The 23,910-nt window shown below is 38.9% G+C and overlaps 2 protein-coding genes across 10 annotated transcripts in view; one reads left to right on the top strand and one right to left on the bottom strand.

The window, feature by feature from the left end:
- The first annotated feature begins 1,235 nt into the window (after positions 1-1,235).
- On the top strand, positions 1,236-5,655 carry SGO1 (shugoshin 1). Its single transcript, XM_054655070.2, has 8 exons — positions 1,236-1,453; positions 1,537-1,733; positions 2,141-2,245; positions 2,697-2,761; positions 2,925-3,064; positions 3,652-4,497; positions 4,693-4,867; positions 5,110-5,655. The coding sequence occupies exons 1-8, from the start codon at positions 1,318-1,320 to the stop codon at positions 5,249-5,251; spliced, it is 1,806 nt and encodes a 601-aa protein (XP_054511045.2). The 5' UTR covers positions 1,236-1,317; the 3' UTR covers positions 5,252-5,655.
- Positions 5,656-6,729: 1,074 nt separating this feature from the next.
- KAT2B (lysine acetyltransferase 2B) overlaps positions 6,730-23,910 on the bottom strand; it is a 40,581-nt gene continuing 23,400 nt past the window's right edge. Inside the window, exons 9-19 of one of the 9 annotated variants that reach the window (XR_013181840.1) lie at positions 22,742-22,878; positions 20,754-20,962; positions 18,390-18,516; positions 16,062-16,172; positions 14,913-15,056; positions 13,228-13,342; positions 12,440-12,476; positions 12,015-12,078; positions 11,833-11,917; positions 11,537-11,721; positions 8,564-8,753 (exon numbers count right to left, since the gene is read on the bottom strand). Coding sequence is in view for 6 of the 9 variants with exons in the window: in XM_054648553.2 (XP_054504528.1) it covers positions 8,560-8,753; positions 11,833-11,917; positions 12,015-12,078; positions 12,440-12,476; positions 13,228-13,342; positions 14,913-15,056; positions 16,062-16,172; positions 18,390-18,516; positions 20,754-20,962; positions 22,742-22,878 (1,223 nt within the window). In the remaining 3 variants the exon portion in view is untranslated. Of the gene's footprint in view, positions 8,754-11,536; positions 11,722-11,832; positions 11,944-12,014; positions 12,079-12,439; positions 12,477-13,227; positions 13,343-14,912; positions 15,057-16,061; positions 16,173-18,389; positions 18,517-20,753; positions 20,963-22,741; positions 22,879-23,910 lie in introns of those variants that run through there. The other 8 variants (XR_013181845.1, XM_054648553.2, XM_077176612.1 and 5 more) reach the window with 8 other exon arrangements.

The following is a 23,910-nucleotide window of genomic DNA, read 5'->3' as shown; positions in this document are numbered from 1 at the left end:
TGGGGGGGGGGACGGACAGCCTCCTTTTATCCTGAACTCCCGGCCGCATGTTGGCCTCTTCTTTTGCCCATCGCTGAAGCACTGGGAAGGTACAGCCCTCCCGATCCACCTGCCATATATTCCCCCCTTGAACCTACTATTTTACCCCAAAGTTCAGAAACCTAGGCTTGTGCTTGTCTGTTTCACAAGCCAAGCTGCCTGGGCTCTGCAACAAACCTGCTGCCAAAGTTAGAGACACCAACACTCATTTCAGAGACTTTAACACCCACACCTTCACCCTTCAAATCGTTTATAAAGACACTGGCTTTCCTCTCGCGCTTGTCCTACGCTTCACAGCCTGGGTAACTCTTTCGTGGGTAACTCTCACAGCGCAGCTCCAAAGTGTGAAAGGCTCATGCTGCTACTGGTGTAAGAAGCGGCCACAGGTAATAAAGCACCACAAATTAAGGAGTTAAATTAAGGAGTTAAGGAGTTAAATTAAGGAGTTTAATGCCCGGGCCCTGCCGTTTAACCCTCAGCTGTCCGCCCCGCCGTTACTGAGGCGGTGCCGGAGGTGGGCGGGGCCAGCCGCGGGTGCGCGCGGCGCTCGCAGCGTGACGTAAGGCTCGGGGCGCACCAATGGGAGGCGGCGGCGGCGACGTTTGAACGGCGCGTGGCGGTAGTGGCGGGCGTGGGTGGTGCCGCCCCGCGGGGCCGAGCGGGCGCTCCTGGCGTCCCGGGGGCCGAGCGGGGCACAGGGCACAGCCAGGTACAGCCGGGCCGCGGGGAGAGAGAGGAGCTGGACGTGCGCGGAAGGGGGAGCACCGAGCTGCGGGACGAGGGAAAAATCCAGGCCGCTGCTGCTCCCGGATCCGTGCGGGCCCTCCCGCCTCCGCCGGGGGGCTCGGGCGGCCGCAGCCGGTCGGGGGGAAAGGCTTCGCTCTGCGCTCGCCCTTCCGAGGAGGTACGGCCGGCCGTGCTGGGTGCTGGGACGCTGTGCCTGCACTTAGAGGAGCTGGGGCCGGCTGCCGGCGCCTCGGGACACACCAGGCGAGCTCTTGGCTCCGGCGCCGGTGTTTAAAGCCCTGCCCGGCCCTGCCGCGGGCACCGAGCGTTTTGCAGTTCAGCCTCCGCGCGGTCGGGACAGCAGCCTCGGTGAGAATGGCCAGAGCTGCCTGTCATTTCCTGGCTGTGGGGCTTTGTTGCGTGTGTTCCTCCGCTTAAAACTGCCCCGAACTTCACTCGTCTCTCCCTGTGCCTTTTCTTTTGGCGTCGGGGGTGCGTGGTGCAACCCCAGCTTCGTGGGTTCCTCACACTCTCTACTTTTAAAGGTAGAAGATGGCAGAATCCTCGAGAAAGTCCTTCAAAGACAGTCTGAGTGATATAAAACAACGTATGAGAGAGAAAAGAACTCAGAAATGGTTAAGGCTGGGTAAAACTACCCAGTTCTCCACCGTAAAGGCCAAAAGAGCAAGTAAGATGCTTAAATGTCTTAGGACTTATAATTTATTTGTTTTCTTTTCAATCCCATTTGAAACACTCACTGTTCTGTTGCAGACAACACCTCCAACAAATTGAAGGTCATTCAAGCAAACAACAGAGATTTGGCTCTGTCCTTGCAAGAACACAAGCTCAAACTGAGGGAAGCTGAAGCTACCATTCTTCAGCTAAGGAAAGAGTATCACATTTTGAAGGCTCAAATGTTTGACTTGCAAAGAAATCATAGGTTCCAGCAAGAACAAGGACATGTGGAGGTATTTGTAATAATAACTATATGAGCTGGTGAAGCTGAACATCAGAATCTGTACCAATCCATTGACAGATATTTTTATGATCTTAAATGTTTCATAAAACATGAACTCAGTATGTTCAATGGGGATTTTTTTCACCTAATTTGGTATGCTGGTTCAGGTACCTTGACACATAGTAATGAATTTTTTTCTCACTACTCTTTCTTATTTACCTAAAATAAGAAAGACTTTCATTTTTGTTAATTAAGATTTTATGTTTATTCTATCTTCTGTGAATTTTGTAGGGAGCTTATCACACGTGAAGGCACCTGATGGAGGTTTCTTCAGATTTTAGTTATAATGCTGATAAGTTTGTAGTTAATACTAGAGTATGATAGTAACAGTGTTACTGTTCTTCCTTTGTCCATTAGAACCGACTGTCGGCCTTGAATGAGATAATTTCCAAAGTCTCTCAGAATTTACTGGACTCAGTCACTCTCCTTGGCCCAGCAAAGAACTTGTGTTCCATAGATGTAGTAAGTGCCTTTTTGTCTTGAGGAGCAGGACTTCTGTTTCTGATTGCTTTCACTTCTTCCACTATAGCTGCACGTAGACATTTAGATCTGAGCCCTAGTTCAGAGCAAGGACTAGTCCACAGTTCCCAGTATCCCGGGGTGCACACTGTGGGGGTGTGTCAATAAGTTATAAGTGGGACTGAGGCTCTGCTAGGCAGTGGTTGGAGCACCCTGATTTTCTGAGGCACAGTTCCTTCCCCTGTCTGCTTGCTGTAGGATTGAGCTGGGGATGAATGTGCTGATGTGCAGAGGCTGAGAAGGTGGCTGGCTAACACCCACGGCACTTGGTATTAGCTAGACAGAGAGTCAAGGTATTCTTTGGTGCTTTTGGGGTAACTTGGCTATTGTCTAAAATTTGTTGATGGTGCAAAATTGTTTCAGCCATATAATCACAGTAAGATTTTGTTGACAGAATCAAAGAGTGCTTTCTTCAGGTCCTGGAAACAGTTGCAGTGTCACAGGACTAACACATTCAATGTAAGTATCATTGATTAGTGCCTGTCTATCTTTGGAAAAATCTGTTACAGGAAGTTTAATTTTCTGACTGGAAAAAAGGAAGTAACCCAGTGTAATGAAAACTGTTCTTTGTGTTAAAATCTACTGCTGTTCAGTAAATACTACCTTTGGTATTTTTCTCTAGAGAACCTCTAAAGTGTGTTCTAGAAGATGGTCCTGTACTTCCAAGTGGGATGGAAGCTGGTGGTGACAGAAATTCTTTGTCAAAGATCTGTGTGGAATCTGAAAGTGACATTTCCTTTACCAAAATAATTCCAAGTGAAGGTAACTAAATCAAAGTATCAGATGTTGCTCTATTTTTGAATTAGGAAAACAATGTGTGAGTACAAGTTTAAAACATTGCTGCTTTTAAAGGAACTGACAAGTAACTTTCTGCTTCTTGTCATAAAGGGCAAATACTAATGCTGTCCACTGCTAAAATGTTTAAATGGAGATGTCCAGCAAAATGGGGAGGAATTTAAAACTGCTTTATCTTCTCTATAGCTACATCCAGTTTCATTATCTATCAAACAGTTCAACCAAGTAAAATTGCCTTTATACAGTCATTGGCATTTATGAAATCAATAAAAACTTGTTAACAAAGCAAAATACTCAGGAAAATAAATGATCTGTAAATAACCTTTCCAAAAGGAACAGTTTAGAGGAAAATGCCAGTGTTATATTACTTAACTGCTTTCTGCATGGAAGCTATATTAAGCAGAGCTTATCTCAATTGCCAAATCCTAGATTATAAAAATCTGTGGAGAAAACCCAAAGAATAGTCTGAATTTTTGACAGGTTCAGAATTTTTGCACATCTTAACATGATTTTTCTGTTTGCCTTTAATATGACATTTTCCCTTCAATTATAAGGGCAGCCATCTGATTTTCATCTGAACAACACAGAGCCAGAGCTGGAAAATGTTTCTTCAAGTGTAAAGTTTGGATTTGGTAGTGTGTTACCAAAAAGTGTATCCACCAGACGTCACTTTTCGACGATGAGGAACCATGATGTAATTTGTACTGGTGTCTTGGACCATTTAGAAGCACCTGATTCAGTAAAAGAACTTTCTGAACAGGATGAAATTAGGCTTGAGGAAAGTCTAGAGAAGTGTGCTACAGAAAATATAAATGCAGCTGTTCCTCACTTGAATGAAAGCAAAGTTGATTCAGAACTGGCATTGAAGCAGAAAACTTCTGAAACTGCACAGTTCAAATTGAAACGTAATTCTGATCTTAAACAACCAGAGTGTAAAAGCAGAGAAAACCCTCAACGAAGGAAAGAAAAGCATCAGAAAGGAAAACTGGAATGGCCACTTACTTCCCAACAAAGACCAGGAAAATTGGGTAAAGAGGCTTCTAAAGAAAAGCAGAATTTCTTGGGTGGCATCAGTGATGCTTATGACTTTCATTTGGAAGAGAGTGTCCATCTTACACCTTTTCGACAAAACAAGGTGAACAACAGTGATACTGAAGTGGAGGATGAAGAAGATTCAGCTGAAACCAATACCATTGAGTCAAGCAGTACTGCAGGGGACTCAGATGACAGCCTCTATGAGCCTTACAAGAGTAAATCAAAGAAAAGGCGAAGTTTGGTGGATGAGAGCCCTATGTCACCAATCCATCCAAGGCCAAGGTCTAAAAGATGTTTGGCACAGCGTGAGCAGAAGCTCTGTCATGAAGAAGAGACTGAAAACAAATCAAGTGATAAGTCTATTAGTAAGTACAGAAAGTGTTCTGTAATTGGTTTTGTTTTCTTGAAAGATAACATTGTTTAGGAGATTTAGGCTTTATTGTTTTAAGTTGCCTTTTTTTTTTTAATAGCAACTAAAAGAGTAGTGTTTTAAGAACGGTTAGATTTTCTTTAAAGCTTGCTTATCTGAATGAACTGAACTGTGCCTAATTTCTTCACAGAGCAGCCTTCTGAGCCATCTCGTGGGCATCTCTGTGATGTTACCAATACAGCTGCAGTGCTCCCCAGCACTGGGGATGCAGAAATTGTCCCTGAAGGTGAAGGACCTCAGTCCCCAAAACACAAGCGGCGAAGCTGTAGTGTTACTGTGAACTACAAAGAACCGAGTATTGTAGGGTAGGTGTCTTGACTTTTCAGTTTGACATGAAGTTCATGATGTTCCATCCAACAGAGGATTTGAAAAGCTTATTTAGTTCTTGAAAACAAGACTTTAAAAAAAGAGCTTAAAGTACTCAAATTCTAAAGTTAATAATACAGCCTAGTTTGTGTGAAATGGAGCTTACTAGCTAAAAGTTATTGTTTTGAGTGATGTAGGGAACAGAACTAATTTTGCCTTTTTTTTTTTTTCTTCCAAACAGGAAACTCAGGAGAGGAGATCCATTTACAGATACAAAGTTCCTGTGTTCTCCAATTTTCAAGCTGAAAAAAGATGCTAAGCGACATTCTCGCAAGAAAGATTCTATGAAAATATCCAATGAGAAATTGGTTAGTTGTCCTTGAGATTCCCAGCAAAACCATGCTTCTGCCATGAAGAAAGTCATTTCCTGGATGAAGTATTTTGTTGCACAGTATGTTATATAAATATGTAAATATTTGTGTGTCTAGCGTTAAGGACATCAGATTAAGGGGGCCTGGATTTATTCTAGTGACTTATTTTTAATGATACAGATTGATTACTTTTATAACTGAAGTGATTCTATTCAAGCTCCTTTTGACCGGATCTGGGAGTCTATGAGAAATCTCTGATGGATAAGATGGTGAATGTCATTGTATGGGTGAACTTCAGGCACTTAAAATGTTTTGAGCAGCAAGTATTTTTGATAACTGTGTTTGTACAGATCTTGTTTATGTGATGGCTGTAGTTTCATGTAGAATCTTATAATAAACATCTTAGTCTTTTGAAACAGCTCTGAGTGAATTGGTGTTCTTTTGGCAGTTTCCATAGTTGCTCCAAGGGCACTAATGTCAGGAGTGGGCATAACAGGCCTGTGTATTCTGTGCTCATCTTATGTGGTGGCATAAGCACTGTTTAGAAGCAACTCTGCACCTGCAATTTGATTCTGTAGCTGCAGCTCTCAAATGCGGCAATTTAGGCTTAGTAGGTCCAGCATTGCTGCAAGTTAGCATCAACCAGACAGAAACAAAGCAATTTTTTTGTAAAGGTTAGTGAAGTAGGTTCCACTTGGATCCCGACTGTTGTGGGACATTCATAACAGTTAATAATAATTTTGTCCCTGCTTTGCCCAGTGCCTTTCCCAGAGGAAGGATGGCACATTTGAGCTTGTGCTATTTGGTGCCACACTAGGCTGCATATGAGGACAACAGTGTTCTCAACTTTCTACCACTCAAACTACTTTCACTTTGCTTGAGACGCTTAAGTATTAATAGGTTTGTAAATACCCAAATGAAAGCTTCATTTTAAACACCTAATGGGAAAACACAAAAACTACATGCTCTTCCTTTGTTTTATAAATCTGCCTGTCCCACTTCAATAGGTGCAAGATCTCTCCCTTTCACTAATAAAACTATTACTTACTGTTTTATTTGTAACTTTTTCCATGGCTCTCAATAATACTAATACTAGCTTCTGCTACTGAGCATTTGAAAACAGTTGTTCACAACACAGTCTTTGGATTTCCACAGTCTGGAATTCTAGGACTAGAGGAACTTAAGCAGAGTAGTTGAACTCATCCTAATAATGCCAAGGTTGTGGGTCCTATCCCTGTATCAGCCATTCACATTAGAGGTGCACTTAATGATCCTTGAGGGTGTTCTGTGAACCTCAAGTGCTTTTTCAGGAAACAAATCTGCAACAGCTGTTATAGCAGGGAGAGGAAAAAGAGCAGGGTGATAGTAGAGCAGCCCAAAGCAGGTGTGGTGGGCCTGGGTAGCTTTTTTCTTACTGGACTGAGCAAGCTTTAAAAATTGAAGTGATGAATTGAAGTACCAAGTAATGAAAAAACAGAGACCAAAATCGGTAGGGTTTTGTACATATATAATTTAAAACTATTCTGTACCAGTACAATATATTAATTTGACAAATGTAAAGTTCATCAGCTGTTAAAGCATTTGCAAAACCACATATCCTACCATAACTTTATTGCACAGTATCTATGAAAATATTAATTCTTAAATTAGAAAACACGTTTCAATATAGAAGAGACAATCTGATTGAAAGACGATAAGAAAATCTACTCTGAAAATAACAAAAATTCACAGGTTACCAAGCTTAACAGGTGCATCTGTAGGCCCAATCTACCAAACAGGTTTATAGTATCCTGTTCTGGCTATTAAAGAAAAAGTACTCACTGTACCTTTGTTATAGATCCCAATGTAGGTCAGACTAAATTCATACAAAACACAATGGCAAGTCCAGCATTTACATTTTGAATACCTTGGGTACCACATTTACTACTTCTAGATAGTTCTTGACATCTCCTTGCTGAATTGATCTGTGATCTAACATTGCACAGGCATTTTGCAGGAATAGATTCTTTGACACAGCACAGGATTGGTTTTCTCTGTCTCATAACTTGAATTTTACCAGTATAACATCTGTAAATATAAAACACGAAGAATGAAAGTTTAATCTGTTTTTCACAAAAGCAGTTATAATTTACAAACTCTAATTAGAAAATGTCAAGGGACAGCTTTTTGGCCTGTACTGATCTCCATTAAGAATTTAAGTGTACCTCTTAACTGTAGTGTAAGCAGCAAAATGTATATATATTTTATGTATATTTTATGTATATATGAGTGTGTGTTCCTTTGGAAGGTATACTAAGAGTTGTATAATGTTAATATGTTTCTGGGTCTAAATAATCACAGTTAATATGCATTTACAATAAAGCTTGGTAGAAAATCCAGTTTACCACAGAGCCAAGTATCTAAGCTTGAAGCTGTCCTATGTTGTCTTCCTTTGTGTACAATAGTCTTATTTCTGCTGAACAACCTAAAGAATTTAGCAGTGAGGAGTAGTAAGTAGGGTGGATCATGAAGTGGATAAAACCTTAACTCTACTGAGCCAATTAAAATTGTCTAGTAGATGCAAAGTAGTCTCTAAAGTTATTTTGGGTACTTATGTCCTGCATAAGCCAAGTCACTATGACATTGCACATCTAGCCAGATTTTTTTTTTCTTTTTTTCTTTTTTTTTTTTTTAAAGAGTGGTTATGAGATTACAATTTGCAGGTAAAATATTTATCAAAACTGAAAATGAATAGAAAAACTTGCATCTATCAAAGATCACAGGCAGCCCTTTTTCAGAACTGACTGCTCTTCTCTCACAGCTTCTCAACCAGCTGAGTGTTTCTTTTAAAAAATAATATCTTATAAAAAGATTCTACAAAGAAACAAGTGTTTCAGAACCCCCCCACACCTGTTGTTTTCCCTTACAATTTTCTTTTTTACTGGAAAAAATAATAAAACTTTATCAAATAGGTACTGCATTAGGTAAGCTATAACATTAGGTGAGCTATAACATCTGTTGTCTGGGAATTTTCTTCATCTTCCCAAACATGTGCAACTTCCCCCATGTTTGTGGGGTTTCTGAGGCTGTAGCTGATAAACTTATTAGGAACATAAGGTAATCGGCACACAAAAGAAATATTCCATAATTAAATACATTATAAAGCATTTTAATAAAATAATTTTTGTAACTTCAGTATAATACATGTTTGCAAAACTAAAAGGGTTTTTAAAAGTGCTAAGTATTAAACAGAAGTTTCTTAAAAGTCCCACAACTCAGATATAGAACGGCTTTCCCTGTCCATAACATAGGCACACTATTTGGTTGTAAAAAAGACAGTGTCACTTGTCAATTAATCCAGCTTCTTTAATTTTTGTGTAGAAGAATTTCTCCAGTATATTGGCACATTTGTAGTATTCGCTCTCGGGGGGGTTGTACTCTCTGCAGTTTGTAAAGACTCGCTGCAAGTCTGCCATGAACAATTTCTTAGACACGTAGTACCTGTTCTTGAGTCGCTCACTCATTGTTTTGAGATCTGCACAGAAGAAAAATAGATTAACAGCGTTGGATTCAAATACGTTTTGTGTGCAGTGTCCCTTCAGACTGATTTGCCATTTAACATGAACTGGCAAAGCTAGGATTTGGAATGGAAATTGCCTTCAACTCAGGCAGGGTCTGTATTTTAGTTTCAAAAGTAACTGAGCTGCTGGAACTAAGCAATATCTCACTGTAAGGATTAATTTATGTAGCGTTTATTTTTCATTCTTTAAAACATTAAAGCTTTTTTGTTCTGTTCTCATACTTAGAGCTCTGAGTTTTCTGTGGTTAGTAGATGTCCCTAATCCTCTTCTGACTGTCCTGAGACAACCTGTTCTCAGCTCTGCTGGAGGAGGCCTTAGGGGTATATGGGCAAAGAATTCAAACATCACAAAACATGTATGTTAAACTAAAATCCTTGCTGCTGTGCAAACACAGCAGAGAAGATACACTGGTCTACACTACAAGCAGGATTTGTAGCCTTGAAAAAAAAGATAAAATTTGTTCTACACTCTACATATATTTTTATTACCTCTTCAGAGTTTATAGTTTTATATCCTTTTTAAGAACCATGTGAGAACTGATCTCCCCTGCTTTCAGAGCATCATGCAAAACATTTACTTACAGAACATTCTTTAAGAAGTGTTCTCCTTTATACTAAAATCAGTCATCCATAAAATATGTAAATCATCTGTGTTCTCCACATAGTCACTTTCCCAGTAATTCTCATCAAGCATTTAAAAATTCTGTCTACATTACAAGTGTTCTAGGAGTGAGTACAGGAATAGAAGTAGTGGGAGGTGTGCTGGATGCCTTGGCTTTTCTCACCTCAGATGCTCTAACTAGTTTTTAGCAATGCTTGAGCCAGGCATCAGCAGCACCTTTGTGAAACTGAAACAGAAGTAGTGGAAATGAAGAAGACAATGTCAATGAGTATTGCAAGGACACCAGAGACCAAAGACCTCCAATGCAAAGAAATTAAACTTTTTAACTTCAGATTTAAAAATATGGTTGTGTTTTTGTTTTGGTAATGATTTGGGGGGTTTTGGGGGGTGGGTTTGGTTTTTTTGAGGGGAATTTGAATTTATTAAAGGAGAAGAAATCCTTTCAAATTGACAAGACGGGATTATTTAAGGAAAGTTTAATGGATGCTCTCAAATACTTTTTCTAATGGTACAGAACTTGCCACTCCCTAGTTTTGCACCATATTTTGCAAAAGTAAAGGCTCATTCAGCTCCCTTTAAGTCTGAAATTTAGGTGCCTATACCTAAAGTAGATGTCCATAGACTAATTATAGCACCCAGCTGAGAAGGCTGTTCAGCTCACCCTATAGCAAATGTTGCCTGGCTAGAGAGTTAAGCTGTTCTCCTCTAAGCACAGTGAAAGTTTGGTTCCATCTGTCACTCAGCCATACAGCTTTTGAATGGCAGATGAAAAGGGGAAAAAAACCCCAAAGAATATTGCTTGATACAGCACCTGAAGAGCACTTAAAACAGGGTAAAAAAGCATTTCTACATGAGAACTGACCTTAAGAGGTAGTAAAAAAAAATTACAGCCATACCTCTCAAAAATTGTACCATTTAGTCTGTATACAAACATAAAGGCAACTGTTCTATCTTGTCTGAACAACTTTTTACAGTATCAGCCTGCTGGCAGGGAGAGCAGAAAGAAAGCTGAATTTATCACAAATCAAGGCACAGTTTAGTCATGCTGGGTTCCTTAGCTGAAAAAAAAAAGCAAAACTAAACCAAAGACCTCAGCTCAATCCTCAAAGTAAACTGCTGCCCCTACCTCTACTGTAATGCATCTGAACAAGAAAAGGACAGAGAACATTCCTACTTTGAGTTTGACAACTTAGGTAAGTTGTTTGTAACCACTGTTCAGATTAAACAGATTTCTGAGCTAGACCTCTCAGAAAAGCAGACAGAGAAAACTCTGCCACAGAAAGGGACTTACATTCCTTTTCTTCATTGGTAGAAAATAAATTTGTGTTGGGGGTACAGGAAGCCAGCAATTGGGTTATAAAGTATATGTACATCTGCTATTTGGGAAAGGTAATTTGAATATAAAAAATAATTAAACTAATTTGATAGACATGGGCTTGGAGCCCATGCACAAAGCAACATGAACAAATACTTTTATTTTCTGAGAAACTGATAGCTAATATCCTGCCATGAATCTGTATTTCATTCTCTAATGATATTAAAGGGTTCAGAAACTGTAATCAAAATGATAGAGGTGAGTATTGCACAAATGAGGAAGGAGTGCCAGAATTCAGTTTTAAATCTGGTGCAGTACAATTCAAGCATTCTTTTAGAGTATCACTGAATTATCATTGAAATTATGTGTCCCAGAAGTAAAAAGCTGGGTCATAAGAGAAGCAGTCAAAAGAAAAACATTAGCAGTTGTGTACTTCCCTTTGCAAGCAATCCTACACAAACAATAGCTGCGTTACTTAGAAGTAAAAATAAATAAAGAAATAAATGTAACACCTCAGAAAACTGTGGCAGATCTAAAAGAGAAAGATAAAAGTTAGCTTAAAATTAGTTGCATGAAGCATTTTCCTAAACTTAAATTGGAGCAAAGTATTAAGACTTACTTAGAAAACCCTGTGACCTTTGAAAATATTTTGTCTATATGATTTAGAAATCTTAAATCTGTATTTGAAAGCAACTCAAATGCTCAGGTGTCCCTGAAAGTTTGCCTTCAGGTTTTTTAACATTATGAGTAGGATCTGCAGTGACCAGTTACCACACACAGGAACATATCCCTACAACTCACCTACACCAGCTGAGTCCTGAAAGCTTCCAGCTGATTGCACCATTTAAGAGTTTGTTAGAGCTCTCTAGGGCACACTAAGATTTCAGATAGGTACACCACACATGTTTCAGAGAGGTCACAGAGCACTCATCAATTTCAAACGACAGCATCACACTCTTGACACTTCACAGCTGCAAGGTATTCAGCTGCAAGTAACATATATCTTTTACCATAAAACAATCAGATTAAATTTTATCTGCTATGTCTGCAGCTATAATGATTTTTAAACTCTACTTAAAAAATGTTAATGGCATTACCCATGGGAAACCTTATAACTTCATAATATCCAGGAGCTTCTGTTCTCTTCACGGGTTCCATGAAGGGCCAAGCGCTTTGATGGCTCTTTGGTAAAGAAAAAAGTAAGGTATCTAATATGGAAACTAGATATTGGAAATCATTTAAAAATCTTTACAGAAAGTAAACTAAAGCTAGCACTCACCTTGACTTGCTGCAGGATGGTTTTTAACGTGCTGTAAAGTTGATCTGGATCCTTGGACTCCTTACTTGAAGGAAATATAAATACAAAAAGATTAGTTTGAGTCCCTTATCTTTGTTCCTACTATTTGCATCTTATCTAAAAGCAACTCCAAAGTTTCTAGCATTTTATGGAAGAAATAAAATTTAAAACAAGCAAACAAACCCAAACAAAAATCCTCAAAAAAGAACCCCACTACCCAAACCACACTTGCCCATAATAAAAAATAAAATAAAAAATACCACCAAAAAGCCACTTAAGAACTCATCTCTTGTAGATTATTTGATTCCCAGTGGATGGAAGGAAATATCAAGTGACATTGTTGTTTAAAGACTTTTCTCAAAGGAATATCCCAACTGCTTCAACATTTTAGTTTGTGTAGCACTTACCCTCTTTCTTTTCCGCTTGGTTTCCAGCCAGTCTCTCCTGTACACCAACAACATGAGATATTATATAGGAACTACAGTAGGTCAAAACATTAACTGAGTTACTGCAACTCAAAGCCATTTCAGCACTACTGCAGTAAAATGGGTTTGTTTTAATAAAAGCTACTCCTAATAAATAACATAACCATCTAGCCCACAGCTCCATTTAATTTCCTACATGATTCTTCCACCAGACTGCTGAAAAGATTCTACCATATTTCTATATGAAACACATTTCTTTTCAATAATTCAATACATATTTTACTGCAACCCACCCCTGTAAAGAATAATCATGACAAAGTTATCCTATCTGATTCCCCAGGGACAATGAATAAATTGCATAACCAAAAAAAAGTCCCCCAAAATATGATACTTAATTATTTTTAATTCTGTTTTGTCCTGTACGTTCATGCCTAGCACAGAAATCATTGTTGTTCAGGAGTACAGTGCATTAAAATGGTGCCAGAGGGAAAATGCTGCCTACAAATCAAAGATACAAATCAAAGAGCAATCATATATAAGTAAAATTATACACACGTACAGAAAACAGGATCAGCCTGGGATGCCTTGGGGAAATCTCAAAGACAGCAGTTGTAATGGAAGCACAACAATCTTCACAGAAATCAAATCAGCAAACCAAAACAATTACATTCTAATCAAAAAGAACTATGTGACTACATTAATATTTCTAGTCTTGGACCTTTCTTGGGCTATTCTGCTTCTGTTCTACATTAAAAGAGTTGGATACATACTAATTCCAGGAATGCTCTCTATAGGAATCTGCCGTACTCCATCTTTGAAGCAAGAGAGGCCAGGATAAACTTTTCGGATTTGAGCTTGTTTTCTTTCTATGAGTTTTTTAATGATCTGTAATAAAGCAGCAGAGAAAACAAAAAATAATTTATTTGGTCTAAAGTCACCCAGAAGATTAATGCAAAACGGTGATGAACAGAAACATTCTCACTTCCTAACTTTGCAATCCTTTTCCATGAAGCTGAAAATAGGGCTGAGCTACCTGAGCAAACACTGATTCTGCAAATGAAGCTACTAGGTCTCTCAGCTATTTTGGCACAAATCTAGAAAGAAAGGAGTCATTGCTGGCTCTATTGATCACAAGCTGCACAGCTCTTGGGAAGACTGGAGCAGAGAAGAGAAGGAAATTTTCTGGAAGAAAGTTTGAGAATGGGCTATAAAATTTTAACAGCTGGAACTTCTGAAATGCTTCAGCACAGCTGGTCAAAAATTTCAAGGCACATACTGAATGCAGGTATTTTTACATGTACATACATGTTCATATTCAAAATTTTAGAAATTATTCATTTCAAAGTCTCCATATATCTGTCTGTAGGAGTTGCTTATGTATCAATCAAAAATACTCTCATGAAAGATTTTCCCTGGAGGATGTCAGAATGATGCCACGCTTCAGACTCAAAATTCTACTCGCTTTGCAAATGCTAGGGAAAGGCTTTTCCCACTCCTGGGTACATTCTATTTTACTTTGCAATCTCATTACCTCAAATTCTAAGCAATTTTCTTTGGTGGTCTTGATACCCAATTAGATACTTATCTAAGCTTTGTGTGTCTTGGATATGTGACTTTCAAAACTTTGTAACCTTGGAGTAAACAAATGCACAGCCATGCACACTGCCAGTCTGATAGAATAATTTCTTTGGAAATAATAAAAATGGACATATTTTTATTTTTAAGGACCTTCACTCCCTCATACAGAGTATTTCCTCTCAAAGAAGAGGAAAAAGATAAATCCAGACTTTTTTTTAACAAAATTAAAAAGTCAGGTTTGAACAACCTTGAAAGAACAAATTATAAATAGTATTTCTTAAAAAAACAAGGAAAGTATTTAAAAACAAGCGGGAACATCATAATTATTTTGCTAATAAGCTGCTTTATTATATAGAATATTATTAAGGACTAAATAAAAAACAACCCACATAAAATCCAAAGAGGGACAGACTGGAAATTAAGACAGTCCACCCTTGATTTATATATTTTGAAAATGGCAGAAAAAAGAATCCTCTTTCTTTAGAGTAAAACAGGCCATGCAATACAAACACTCCATTTAAATGTCAGTCTAATGAACACTACTGATATGGGAGGGAAGGAAGTGACAAAATCATTAAAAAAAATCAACCTCACAAGATTTTGCTTAGTTAACTATCACAAAATTGAACTGTGAATTACTCCTCAAAATACCAGGACTTTAACAGTCTTGCTCTTGTTAAGTCAGCAAGTTAGAATTTGATGCTTCAACTACAAAATTTTGGCACTGGGACTTGAATGAAGGGATTATTCTAATTAATAAAAGTATGTACTCAAATTTAAGCACCAAAGCAAAGAAGAGAGCTAACCCAGCACCCACTGAACTCTTTCTAAACATCTGCATAGAGAGTAACATTCAACATTTCATTTCAACCTTCACCTCTTTTTGCTTTTTGATGATGACAGAAAATTCCGTGTAGGGGATCCTTGGATTTAATTCACATCCCATTAATGTGGCACCCTCATAATCCTTGATGTAGCCAACATATTTTGCTTTTGGTACTTTAATATCTTTGGAGAAACCCTGACAAAGAGGAAAAAAAAAAGAACTTATATTGTCATTATGCCATTTTCCTTTTACATGTTTGTTTTAACTGAAATGAATGAGGATTGAGAACCAAATTCATCATAATGTTAAAATACAAAAAATACAACAGTGAGTTACAGACCATGGTTCAGTGTTGCACAAACCTTCTCATGGGAGGCACTTGATAAAAGAACAGTTAATTGCTAAGAAGGGTGATAGGGGAGATTGTACTCCGTTTGAATGTGTGATGAGTAGATTGTACCAGTTTTATATACAGACCCATAGAACTGGCTGGAAGGAACTTGAAGAGGTCATTTAGCCCCATCTCAGCTCAGAACAGGTCTCATCATATCTGGCTGATCAAGGCCATGACCAGTCCTGAATATTGTAAAAGGACAGAGATTCCACCACCTCCCTCAGCAACATTTTTCAGTATTTCACCACTCTCAGGACAGGAAAGGAAAAAAAATTTCTTCTACCTGGTTGCAATTTCCCACTATTCAGGTCATCTTCACTGCCTAATGCTGTACACCTCTGAGAAAAATCTGACTCCATTTTGCTGACCAGATAGTTGACACCTGTGTATCAAATCTATTTGACAGAACAGACATTGCCATCTTTCCTGAATTTGAACCTCATGCTTCAAATCAGGAGGAGCTGTAAGTGCAGGTCAGATAAGTTTTTATCTGTCACAGGTATGCCTATTCCTTCTTTATACTTCTTATAGAATCAGTGAATGAACTGACATTTTACTAGTTTTCAGACTAGACAAATTATAGACTATATCATATACTTATGTTATTATGATAGATAATTCTATCAAAGTAAAATGTATTAGAAGCCAAAAACATTACCCAAGATGAGCACATTTTATAGATAAAAAATACACATGTAAAATTGTACTATATATTTTATCCAATTACTTTGTCTTGCCTAGTTATTTAGCCAAAGCTACTAGATATAAAACTTCTTGCACAAAGTAATTTCTTGCATTGAACTTACTTGTTTTTTGAAGTAGCCGATAGCATATTCATCTGCATACGTGAGAAAGTTGAGAATGTTGTGTTTGATGTGGTACTCCTTCAGATGGTTCATTAGGTGAGTCCCATAACCCTGGGTGAAACATAGCAGGAAAAAGCCATGACAAAGCCTCTGGGGACTGCACATATTAGAACCTGTGGACCCTGGGTTATTACACACTGTTTTTCAAAATGCAATCTTTCCTTCCGATCCTGTTTAAAAGAGTTTCTCTTAATTAACTGGGTGTTGCACACTCAAGAACAAACTCTTTTGAGCCTTGTAGGGGTACCTTTGTGACCCAGCATGGAAGTTGTAATTCAAGGTGCCCACCTCTTTTTTTTTTTTGTTCCTCTTTTAAATTAGATATCAACCATTAAAATCACATACTTCACCCATAACAAAACTGCACATACTGTAACAATAGAGCATCTTTTCTGAGCCACATCACTTCAAAACTACAAAGCAGTAACAATACTGAAATTATTCCAGTGTTCTGTGCATCTCTAGCAAAACAGTCTTTGCCTCAAAGGATTTATTATCTAAGCTTATCATAAGCATAAAAAGGAACAGTGAACAATTACCATAATAAGGAGCAGAAAAATTATAGAGTCCACAATCAAATAAACAGCTACGCCTTCAGCTACACACAGGTAGGATTTCCATTTAAATTCAGCCCCAAAGTAAACAACAGGTTGCATTTATTCACATTGCCAAGGAAGCTATAGTCATCCCCTTCTGCTGTGATATGAAGAAATGTAAAATAGATAGGTAATCCCATAATAGTGTTTTGTTCCTGCAAATGTTTCAATTTTCTCATCATGCAGACTAACAGGACACTTAGAGAAACATATATGGATTTCTTTTGGGTACTCTGCTCTTGAAAACTGGGAAAATTTTTACTTATGTAAAAAAGCCAGAAAAAATGACTTAGAAAATACAAACCTCTGATTTAATTTACAATTTCTTAGACCCAAATACGGCAAGTGCCAGATAGGAAACTAAGCCACAGACAGTAATACTTAAAATTATTTTGTAACGGGGGACCAAACTACCTAAAAACCAATTCAATTTGTATGGGAAAACAATTCCTATATTTTTTTTACTCCAGCCTCAAACTGAATTAAAATAGGAATATATTTTTCCTAAGACTGGAAGGTCACCCATGTGACCTTTTTTTTTCGCAGTTACCTGTTGACAGGGTCAGCTCACTCAGAGCATAAAGCAGGAAGGCAAATTTTCAGAAACACTCAACTGATACAGCAAAGCACCCAGAGGATAAAAGAATAAATAGTGTGCTATGCAGTCCTGGTCGCAATCTGATGGGTCAGAATTATCTGCTCTATTATTTTGAAAGATTATTCCTAGAAAATCACAACACACCTTTGGCAGCCTCACCTGTGTAGAGCAGTTAAGCACAACGTAGGCATATTCTGCAAGGATTTGCATTTGCTAAAACACTCTGAATGCTGACAGGTCATTGCTTAATGTAGGGAAATGCTCCTCTCTAACACCAGAATAAAATCAAATATAACCTGAGTATTAACAGTTGTCACAGACTTTCAATCCCACTGTGTTACTCTTTTGCACCAGGTGTACAATTTTTGCATGTTAACTGCTATACACTCTGAGTTAGGCCACATCTCAGCTCTTGCTTCTTGAAATGAAAATCATGAAGCTAGAGCACCATCTAAAGGCAAAACACTGAACCAAATGGTGAGTAGCTGGAAAAGCTGGAGGAATCTCATGTATTCATAGTGCTTTGTATTCTTTCAACACAATTCTCAAAATTCTGAGAAAATGCTGTGGCATTAACTCAAAAAAGAGTGTACAGAATTGACCCTGTACTTATTTTGAGATGTAAAACTACACCTGATTTTTTTATTATATCTCATTTAGATTGAATTTATGTAATGTCACGAAGTGCTTGAACACAAATGACTGCCCCACACAAGCAATACATATTTCAGTCAACCATGAGATGTTACACTAGACAGAGACACAACTACTGGGGACAGAGGCATGAAAATTCCAAGAATGGCAGACTACTGGCCACTATTGCTCTGCTGAGAAAAATTTTATTTAATTAATTAAATACAGGTAATCCTACTATTACAATGATGATGCTAAATCTGCACATTTTAGTTTGGTTTTTGTATATTTTATTCAGAATTGCTGTATCTTTCAAAATCTATTTCTGTCTGGCAACTCAGCAGGGTATTCAACATGACTAAAAGTATTAGGAGCACATGCAGTGGGTGAATGGGACTCAAATCCATTTAATAAACACTAGTAATACAGAATTCTTTTTACCTTGACTTGCTCATTGGAAGTCACAGCACAGAAAACAATCTCTGTAAATCCTTGGGAGGGGAACATCCGGAAGCAGATACCACCGATAACACGACCATCTTTTATTAATGCAAGGGTTTTGTGTTTCCTGAGCAGACAAAAATAACAATCACTTTAATTCATGCACATAGTATATCAAGTGCCATTAACCTTCCTTTTTCAGAAACTTGATTCACTTCTTTCCATGATGATAATGCAATTCTGTATGCCTCCTAAGTTAGCCACTGTATCTATAAAAGAGTTGTTACTTTAATATCATGCTTTCAGTGTACCATAAAGGTGATCAACATAGAGCAAGCTCCTGGCTTGGCCAAGTATGCTGAGATACTCAGGTAATGCCCAATAAATAAAAGTTGTATTGCTTTCATTGAATCTATTGTTGATAGTTACACGATTGCACAGTTCTCAGGGTGTGATTTTATCCTAAGTAAATTAGAAATTAATGGAGTTACAGGAGAGCAAGTCCTTTCTAAGGGATTCCTGTTTTCTTGCATGCACTCTCCATAGTTAAGCTATCAGTCTCAAATACAGCTGATGAAGTAAGAGAGGAGATTTCTTATTTCTAATCACGCACTCAGACCAGAATAAATATCCATTTCTGTTGCACTTATAATGACTGCCAGGAAAGATGTAGCAAGGTGCAATCTCAACTCTAATGTCAAGGATAAGGAATTTTAGTATAATTATCAAGGTGCCAAAACAGTGCACCATCCTTTAGATTATTCAATACACAGTAACATATAAATCATATAAATGATACAGTCAATATACAGATGATCTATTTTGGGGAAAAAAGTTGGTGCCAAAAGTGACCCCCTGCCAAAAAGCCCAAAGAGTAGTTATATTATATATGCCACCATTGAAGAAGATTTCATACATATTATATATTCTTTTTTTCTTGTACATATTTTAGTGCTTTTTTAAACTTGTGGAATGACAGCAGCAATGCAGTAGCTTGAGCTTTTGTGGTGGTTTCACCCTGGCTGGATGCCAGCTGCCCACCAAAGCTGCTGTATAACTCCTCAGCTGGACAGGGTAGACAAAATGTAATGAAAGACTCATGAGTTGAGGTAAGAGCAGGAAGAAATAGTTCAACAATTACCACCACAGGCCAAACAGACTTCACTTGGGGAAATTAGCTGAATTTATTACCAATCAAAATCAGAGCAGGATGACAGAAAGTAAAACAAATCCTAGACCTACCTTTCCCCTCCTCCTTCCTGATTCTCTACTGTCTCTCCCAAGCAGTGCAGGGGGTGGGGAATGGGGTTATGGTCAGCTCACCACATGCTGTCAATGTCACAGTTTCCTCCTCAGGCAGAGAAGTTCTTCCCCTGCTCCAGTGTGGGGTCCCTCCCATGGGCTACAGTCCTTCAGGAACTGCAGTGGCATGGGTCCCTTTCCATAGAGACAGGGGACTCCTGCCAGCAAAGCTGTTCAGGCAGGTAGTGTGGGCAACTCTCTTCACAGGTCACAGGATCTGCCAGGAGGCTGCTCCAGGGTGGGCTTTCCACAGGGCCACAGCTTTCCTTCAGGCATCCACCTCCTCCAGCATGGGGCTCCTTCACAGGCTGCAGAGGGACGCGAGCCTCCCCAGGGCGTTCACCATGGAAGGGTAAACTGCTGGAGCAGTTCATGGAGAACTGCAGCTTGTGGGAAGGACCCATGTTGGAGAAGTTCATGGAGAACTGTTTGTCATGGGAGGGACTCCATACTGGGGAAGGGAGAGAGTGTGGGAAGTCATTCCTTGCGGAGGAAGAAGCAGCAGACACCACATGGGAACTGACTGTGGCCTCCATTCCCCATCCCCCAGCACTGTTTGGGGGAAGAAGGCAGAGAATCATGAATGCAGCTAAGCTTAGGAAGAAGGGACATGGGGCAAAAATATTAAGATGTAGTTTTTATTTTCTCATTATCCTATTCTGATTTGATTTGTAAAAAATTAAAGTAATTTCATCAAGTTGAGTCTATTTTGCCTGTGATAGTTATCAGTGAGTGATCACTCCTTGTCCTTCTATCTAAGAATTTTGTACTTTGTCTCCCCTGTCCAGCTGAGGAGGGGAGCAATAGAGCAGGTTTTGTGGAAATCTGGCATCCAGCCAACGTCAACCCATCACGGACCCACAACAAGAAGCCACTTATTATTAATACAGCCACCAAGATGGCACTTGGGTACGACCCAATTAGATTGAGCAGGAGTTATGAGGGCTTGAAAAGATGGCAAAAGTGTAGCAGAGGCAGAGCTGCTCTCCACCCCTCCTCTGCTGCAAACAGCACCAGACTCCCTCTGCCTCACAGGGCAGCCCCCTGTCCAAGGATACCCACGGATCAAAGACCAAGCGGGTGATGTATTCTTTCGGCATCCGAGGCAGCTGATGGGAGAACACGTTCTGCAAACCAACCAGCCACATCATGATCTTCTTGTTGGGCTTCTGGTTCAGGGAGTTGCCAACCACATGGAATTCAATCACCCCCCTGCGCTCCTCCAGCCTCGCTGCCTCGTCCCGGGCCGAGTGTGCTGAGAGGAAGTTGGTCTGCACCACAAAAACGAGGAACAAAATCACAGTTTTGAGATTTCACATCCTCTGACAGAACAGCTTTAATGAACAAACAAATAAACCCCACTCTCTTTTTCCAACAGAACTGCCAATGACTGCCTTTGTAATGTAGCTTTGCAGAAGGGCCACCATCAAATAAGACAGATGTAAGTCTACTCTACAGTCTACAAAGGCCAATCTGAATTTATATTGATACAGATTAGATAACAACAACAATGGTTATGACTCAAAAAGTTCCAAAACCCCTTGAGGGATAGCACACATCCAGCTGAAGCCTATGCCACCAAGTCTTCATATTTGCTTTACTCTTATCCAGCTTGGGCATGACTTGTGGATTCGCCTAAACATACTGCAAATCACACATTTCAATGGCAGCACAGGAAAAGTAGGTCTTTTTCATTTTATTAGTGCTTTCCACTAGCTCTGCCACTACTGTAAGAGCCTAAAAAAAAGATTTCAATTCCTACAGAATTTGCTGTTACATATCTAGCAATTGCATCTATATACCTAAATGCCGATTAAATTAATACAGGAAATTTATTTAGCTTATTTTTTTCAAGATCATTTTACAATGCCAAAACATCTCTGTATGCACATACTGTTTACTTTTTTGAGCAAAGTTTGGCTGCTGTGTTTCTAGTCACTGCCAGCCCCAACAGCCAGGCTGGCACAGCATTTGTAATATGCAGAGCCATCAGTCACAGTGCATAGTTTGAATAAGAAATGTAGGTGGTTCCAAATCTTCAGCAGTTTCTAGCTAAATCTTGGCAAATGAACTGCTGGCAAAACATAGCCTGGCAGAGAGAACAGAAGGAGGAAAAGCCAGCCAAGGAAAAAAAAGTGCAATTCTGTGCATGGCACAATTCCGCAATTCTGTTTGTTTTTCTCTTCCAGCCGAAAAAAAAAAAGAGCAACTGGGGAAGACAGAGCAAATAACTGTTTAGATCAGCTTCTGCACCAGAGAGAGGATTTTACTTTGGATCTTTCATTCTGTTGCAATACTTGAACCCTATTTTACCTTAACAAATCACCTTTTTTTAACCTTAACAAATTTTTTATTTAAAAATTTAAAAAAAAATTTAAGGTAAAAAAATTTAAGGTTAAACTGCTGGAGCAGCCTGTGAAGAACTGCAGCCTGTGGGAAGGACCCATGTTGGAGAAGTTCATGGAGAACTGTCTGTCATGAGAGGGACCCCATACTGGAGCAGGGAGAGAGTGTGTGAAGTCCTTCCCTGGGGAGGAAGAAGCAGACACCACAATGGGAACTGACTGTGGCCCCATTCCCCATCCCCCAGCACTGTCTGGGGGAAGAAGGCAGAGAATCATGAATGCAGCTAAGCTTGAGAAGAAGGGAGGCATGGGGCAAAGGTATTTTAAGATATAGTTTTTTATTTTCTCATTATCCTATTCTGATTTGATTTGTAAAAATCTGTTAAGGTTAAAAAAATTTGCCTTTTTAAACCATTCTGTAACAAAAGCACCTTGCAGAATAACCTGAGCTCTATGTTCTTACTATCAATAGCTCACAAGTCTCTTTCTTAACTGTACACAACACATTAAAAAACTGTAGAACTATTTTTCATGTTTATGATGTATTTCGCCAGTATTTTTTGTTCACCAAATCATACCCTTTCAAAGTCTATTTTTCTTGACAGGACTCTTAGCTTATCACATTCTATCCATGTGGAACATTTACTAAGAACAGACCATTCACAAACAGACACAAACATTTGCAACACCAAGCCTATATCTCACCTCTGGCCCAAGCATTGCTGTAGGATCTGTAATTGTTGACATTACTTCATTGATTAACTCAATAGGGATATCTCCTACAACCCTTGGTCTCTTCGAATCCTCCAGAGAATAGGGTTCATTATTTTTTCTCTTTTCCCCTATAAAACAAAACTCGGACAAATTAGAATTTACCAAAATGTCACAAACAAGCACTATGAAGTCTAGCACTTCTGTCATATCCTGTGGTTTATATGAAAAGTTTGAGGTTGGGGTTTTTTTGTTGTTTTTGTTTGTTTCTTGGTGGTTTTTTATTCCTATAGACAAAGAGAAAGAAAAAGAAATGAAATCTGGAAAATATTTATCACTTCTCAATTTCCACTTTGCATTGGGGTATTAGCATGAAGCAGGAAAAATATACCTCTCCTTCCACTACACCTCTGTGAATTCACAGTTAAACCATTTGCTTTTTCTTTTTCTTCAAAATCCTCTTCATGGAACCTCTGTGCAATTGTCTGGGAAGACCAGTGCTCAATACACAAATTGCAATGCCTATTTCTTGATAACACAAAATCCCCCTTTTAGGATTCACTGGAACTAAGTATCCATCATATAATTCTTTCACCTCTTCTAAAACCAAGCAGCACATACAGTATGATGTGTCATACCTATTAAAAAATCCATATAAAATTTCCAAATCAAAATTTACCAAGTTAATAATTAACTGCCCTACTGACTGCAGAGCCACATGTATTATACAGCAAAAGAAACTAGTTAAATTCATAGAAGTACAGTCCACCAAGGACTAGCAGAGGTACAGCAACAGAGATCCAGCTGCTAGCTCAGGATTATCCCACTCATTCCCACTTCTGAGGGACAAGTTGAGAAATGACCTCATGGAAAACTGCAGTTTACGAGCTGCCCTAAGTTTCTCTGTAGTGAACACTGAGACTCAAAATTGACTTTGGTTTTGGTTTTTCTCCTTCGTTGAGGACTCACTTTACATAAGCTTGGGATCATCTCTCTGACCTAGCAACCTCTCTTGACAGGCTCATTAATCCTGAGATGTTTGAAAAAGGATTTATTAGGAGAATTTATGCATCCACCAACTCTTTTCCATATAAGGGTTTTTTTTCTCTTTGACCTAACCTCAATTCAGGTTTTAAATTTAACCTAGTTGGTCTGTCTGTGTT

The sequence above is a fragment of the Agelaius phoeniceus genome, chromosome 1, assembly GCF_051311805.1.
Source record: "Agelaius phoeniceus isolate bAgePho1 chromosome 1, bAgePho1.hap1, whole genome shotgun sequence".
Lineage (NCBI taxonomy): Eukaryota > Metazoa > Chordata > Aves > Passeriformes > Icteridae > Agelaius > Agelaius phoeniceus.
This window is presented reverse-complemented; position numbering and strand designations above follow the sequence as displayed.